The sequence below is a fragment of the Scardinius erythrophthalmus genome, assembly GCF_964197995.2.
Source record: "Scardinius erythrophthalmus genome assembly, chromosome: 21".
Lineage (NCBI taxonomy): Eukaryota > Metazoa > Chordata > Actinopteri > Cypriniformes > Leuciscidae > Scardinius > Scardinius erythrophthalmus.
In genome coordinates, this window is record NC_138241.1 from 13127095 (window position 1) to 13133094 (window position 6000).

Consider the following 6000-nt stretch of genomic DNA (forward strand, 5'->3'; position numbering starts at 1 on the left):
AAATTTTGGAGATGAAGGGTAGATTAGAAATGGGACGAAAATTATTAAAAATGTTTGGATCTGAACCAGGCTTTTTAAGTATTGGAGTGACTGCAGCAGTTTTGAAAAGGGAAGGAACAATACCGGTGGTAAGAGATGCATGTATGATGATGGAGATAAGGGGGAGCAGAGAGGGGAGGCAAGATTTAACCAGATTAGTGGGAAGGGGGTCTAACAGACAGGTAGAAGCCTTGAACTTACGGATTGTTTCTGCGATTTCAGAGGGACTGGGAAGTTGGAAGATGGATAATAATTGTGATGGTTGGGGAGGATCATATAAGGAGATGGGAAGGATATATTGATCGTTATGACAATGAATGTTTTGAATCTTATCATTGAAAAATAACAGGAGGGCATTACAAGTGGCAGTGGAGTACATGTTTTAAGGAAGGGAGTCAGGTGGCTGGTGAATCTTATTGAGTATGGAGTACAGTGACTTACTGTAGTGTTGCCTCTATTGGAGTTGATTAGACCAGAGTAGTAATGTGATTTGGTTTGTACGATTGAGTCCTTATAGTGAGACATATGAGCTTTATGCATTTCTTTATGGATAGTAAGACCAGTTTTTCTGTAGAGGCGCTCAAGCAGTCTGGATTTAGTTTTCAGAGTCCGGAGTTGAGGGGTGAACCAGGGAGCAGACTGAGTGAAAGAGACAGAACGAGTTTTAACTGGAGCAAGGGAGTTTAGAATGAGAGCTAATTGATCATTATAGTGAACAACCAGGTCATCAGGTAGAGAGTTATTGTCCAGTAGGTGAATATTATCAATGCAGGAGGAGAGGGTATCAGGGTTAATGTCCTTAATATTCCTGAAGGAGATAGGCCGGGTTGGTTTGGTTGAGGAGAGCTGAAGTGTGACACTGAAAGAAATGAAGAAGTGATCGGTGATAAGGAGATCATCAACTGCACAGTTAAAATGCCAGATGGAAATGTTACCGTAGCTGTAGAATGAACCTAACCTGTTATTTTAATTTCAGTAGTGTGTGTATTTGTGTGCAGGCTGTGCTCTCTCTTTCCGTTTTGACTTTCGCTGTGTGTTGTTTTCTCCTTGTTTTTTTTTTTTTTCTCTCTGTGTCGTTTTCTTTGTATTTTTTTCTTCCTCTTATGTTCTCGTCTAGTCTGTCTTCTAAGGGGATCAAAAAGGAACACACACACACACTATATGGGTCACATGGGTCACATCTGAGCCCTATACGAGTTGCTGTTTGGTTACACAAGCATAGTTGCTGTGTTGTTACACAAGCATATAGCCAGTGTCTGATGTTTGTTTATTGTGTTTTTTAATGATATCTCTCTAGCTCACTCCTGTCGGTACCACCATCTTTACCGGCTTCTCAGGAAACAATGGAGCCACGGATATTGATGACGGACCAAACGGACAGATTGAATACGCCATTCAGTACAACCCAAATGACCCGGTATTTCCTCAGATCAAACAGACCTTCTGCAGTTACACTCAAGTTCTTCATTGTAATTAATGATTAATTTAGTGACATTATGCATGAATATTGAACTTTCAAACTGTCATGTTTTATTTAAAATAGTGCAATCTCTCTTTTTATCTCTCTGCTTCAGATGTCAAACAGGACCGTGCAGGTTGCTGGGACTCTGTCTGGTAACATTGTTTTGGCAGAGCGGCTGAACTATGAGGAGAGAACTCGCTATCTAATTATAGTCCAAGCCAATGTAAGATTATTAAAACATAAAACATCCTTCACTGTAATACAATGATTTCACAGCGATCTTGTACTCTTAATGCATGTAAGAGGATTGTTTCAGGGCAAATTCAACTTAAGCTATATTGACATGCTGTTAATAATCAGAGATAATACATTTTAAAATTGTGTTTACAATAATGCACTTACAAATACTGTTGAAGTCTTTAGGGCAAGGCAGCCCAAAAGCTTAAACACTTCACGTTATCAGGAGACTGGCATGATAAAATACCTTAATAACCATAGCCTATATGTAATCGTAACGCTTAGATCCACAGAAGACAAAGATGATTATAAAAGAACATAAGATTTCTTATGAACTCAGAATAACAAGCCAACAAACGAAACAGTGTGCTAGTGCACAGACAGTAACTGACAACGAACTGAGGGACCAAAGGAACTTAAATAGTGGTACAAACAAGGTTAATAAGGAGACACAGCTGAACTAATCATATTAGTAACCATGACAACTCATAAGCGGCGGGAAACTGGACAAAGGAAACTCATGTGACTGAATGAAAACAAACAAACTGAACGTGACTGTGACATAATATATTGCCGCTGTCAGACAGAAACCTTGTATCTCCAAAAATGCTACTTTTCGGGAAATGGATTAAACACAATAGAGGCGGTGGCGAAGTTGTGAGGTTTTTCTGACAGTTTGAGGAGCCAATGGAGTTACAAGTTATAGTCACAAGCTCTTTTTAAATCTTTTCATTGGTTAAACATTTGCAAAACCCACCGACAGACGTAAAGGGTGACCGATAGTAATGATTTATGAGTAAAAGAAAATTCGTCCAATATTGACAATATGTAACTGAAGGTATACATGTGAATGCTATTGGAAATTGTATTTATTTATTTATTGGTTACTTTGGCTTTAGTACAGTTGTTTGAGAGTTTGTGTTTAAAGTTTCAGTTTGCATTTGAGAGTGTTTGACATTGCATTTGAGAGTTTTTCAATTTGCGTTGGTGAGGTTATACTTTTGAATTTGTACTTTCAAGTATATGTTTGAGAGTTTTGTGTTTGGGAGTTTGAGAGTTGAGAGGAAATAGCACTTGCAAGTTTACAGTGGAGTGTTTGCATTTGTGAGTTTGTGTTTGAGAGTTTTTGAGTTTATTTTTGAGGGTTTGTGAGTTTGAATTTGTGGTTGTGAGTACTGTGCATAAGTTTGCCTGCTTAGAGCTACACTGCCAATAGTACAACTTAAAGCTCAATAACACACATTTTCAAACACAAGTAATATATAAGTGCTTTAACAAAAATATGAGATTAACATTTATGCTTTTAACCAATACCTTGCCCAATTGACTTCCACTGTGTTACTAACACAGTTTTTGATGTTGTATAGCTCAATTTGTTGTAACCCACAATATTGCTTTAAAATCGAACCAATGGCCATAAACTCATGCTAGTAATCAAAAGGTTACCGATTCGATCCCAGTGAGCGATGAGCTGTAAGTTACTGTGGATAAAGATGTCTGCTAAATGAGTACTTACTCCGTAACATTTCCTGTAGATAAAAAAAATAACCTTGACTTTTTGGTCAACCAGTGTCTGGCCTGTTAGGTTGCCAGTTTGCACAATGCACTTTTTTAAAATTCCAGGCACCTCCGTATAGCTGTCACTGAATAACCCGCATCCTGATTCACTTCCAAATGCATCCCTTCACCGTCACATGAGCTGCATACACAACTAGCTTTAAACCCGTCTAGAACAGCATCTCTGTGAGGTGTCCAGACCCCAGAGGCCATAAGCATGTTTTCATAGAGCCAAATGGCTCAAATAAATGCCTTACATCAGGGCTGCAACAGCTCTCCTTGAAGAAAATCGAATCATTTCAGGATGTGAAAGATGAGGGGATGGGTTTGTTACGGAGTTCTCTCTCAAACACTGAAATCTTATTGGAGGAAAGAATTCACTTTGATTCTAAATATTAATTTAGACCCTAATACAGCTTGGTGAATTAGATTTTACTACATTTATATTTTGTGATTAATTTACCTATATATTTTATTTATTAATTTGTTGGTCTATAAAGTTTATAGTTTATAAAAGGTTGGAGGTTCAAAGTGATACAATTGTTGATATACAAATTATATAGGTTCATTAATTAAGCTTTAAGTAAAAAAAAAAAAAAATGATTGTAGGAATATTTAAATAAGAAAATAGAGTAGATCGTTCTATTCTCTCATTATCCTTTTTGTTGTCTCTCTGTATACAGATCTGTGAACGTTGTATCTGAAGGTCTAGGTATCTATGGTAACATGCCAGCTTTTTTCTTTCTAGGACCGGGCTCCGTTTCCAGGAAGTCGTCGCACAGCAACCACTACTCTAACTCTGGATGTTTCAGATGGAGATGATCTGGGTCCCATGTTCCTCCCGTGTGTTCTGGTCAACAACACACAGGACTGTAACCCCATCACATACCGTGTGGCTATTCCTGAGCTCACTGACCTGGTAAGAACTCGCATAAAACCTCAGAGGTCTTCAAATGTTGAACATTCCCTCCATAACTTAAGGAGGGGTGGGGGTTAAGGCCTGAAATACCAGATCTTAAAAACTTGACCAAGATGGTCTTCAACTTGATCTAGGCCAGCGTTTCCAAACCGGGGTGCCGTCTGGCGAGAGCAGGGGTGTCGTGTAAAAACTCCATCCAGCATTTTAAAATTGGTAAATGTGTAAAAAATATATATTTTGTACCATCAATCTCGGATGTCTCTGATAACAACAAATAACACACACAAATATATAATAAAAATGCAAATTGTTTAGTTTTTAGGTTGCGTGTAATTTCATTACTGTGCATCATTCCCAGTGCGTACACATAAAGCTGCTATTGTCACAACGACACTAGTGTAGGGTATTTTTGAAAAATTTTAAAGGGTGTCATGGCTGAAAAAAGGCTGGGAAACACTGATCTAGGCCATCTAATGACCATGGTTTCTTGCTGGTCCCAAATGGTTATTTTAAAACTAGAAGCAACGTAAAATCAACTACCGCCTTAAGATAGTTTTACCTGGATTTTCCAGCAAGGATGTTGTCAGATCCTGCTTTCAGTCTCGGGCTATGACTATGATGCTGTATGCAACAGCTGGCATAGCAAGATATAAAACCAGAAAGATGTCTTAACTTGACTGAAACACTTCATCTGTGACCCATTGAGCAGGACAGGGTGACCTGAGGCTATACAGTGGATAGATGCTATGCTCTCTTAGAGAAAGGCTTTGAGTGCTTGAGAGCAGGGTATGTGCATGGGATTGTGCCTTGAACTATAAAGAAATAAATAAACTATGCACTGTATGCGTATTAATAATTCAGCCTCACACAGCAAGCCTATGCACCACTCACTGACTGCTTGATGTACAATACCATTCAAGAGTTTGGGGCAATTTATGTTTTTGAAAGATTTATCTTATGCTTGTCTGATTAAACATACAGAAACAGTAATACTGTCGGTTATGCAAAACCGTTTTCAACTGAGTTTTTCAAATCACCTCTGTGTAAACTACAAAAATGTGGATTTGTGAAAACGGAGACGTCATATTACGTGTTCAGTCTATAGGCACGTAAGTTTGTCTTTACAAAGTGACATCACAAACTATTGTCCTGGCTGTCTAACAGCGTTTTTGATCTTTTTCGCGTATCCGTCTGAACAGAGCTCGTTTTAAAAGCAAAGGAAAAACATTTTAGTACAGGGGTGCCCAATCCTGCTCCTGCCGATCGACTGTCCTGCACAGTTCATCTCCAACCCTAATCAAACACACCTGCCTTTACTTTTCAAGTGATCCTAAAGACCTTAATTGGTTGCTTCAGGTATGTTTGATTAGGGTTGGAGATGAACTGTGCAGGACAGTCGATCGGCAGGAGCAGGATTGGGCACCCCTGTTTTAGTACATCATTGTCATGTAAACGTAGCCTAAAACAACTGTTTTCTATTTAAATATATTTTAAAATTTAATTTATGTATGGCAAAGCTGAATAACTGACATTCTTTAGTGTCACATGATCCATCAGAAATCATTCTTATATGCTGATTTGATTAGGGCTGCAGCTATCGATTCTTTTTGTAATCGATTAATCTAGCACTTAATCGATCGATTAATCGGATAAAACATTTTTTGTTTTTTTTTAAACAACCAAAACAAATAATGCATAACGAAAATAATGTGGCTGTAAAATTATCAAGATCATGATCATGATTTTTTTTTATTTCTCAAAAAAAAAAAAAAAAAAAAAGAGGTAT

General features: G+C 37.9%; 1 protein-coding gene across 1 annotated transcript in view; it reads left to right on the forward strand.

Annotated features, from left to right (window-relative positions):
• Nucleotides 1-6000, forward strand: part of pcdh15a (protocadherin-related 15a) — a gene marked incomplete at both ends in the record, with an annotated part of 242137 nt that overhangs the window by 72574 nt on the left and 163563 nt on the right. The window contains 3 exons of the mRNA XM_081351594.1: nucleotides 1337-1456; nucleotides 1614-1724; nucleotides 4044-4214. Coding sequence (XP_081207720.1) covers nucleotides 1337-1456; nucleotides 1614-1724; nucleotides 4044-4214 — 402 coding nt within the window. The remainder of the gene's footprint in view (nucleotides 1-1336; nucleotides 1457-1613; nucleotides 1725-4043; nucleotides 4215-6000) is intronic.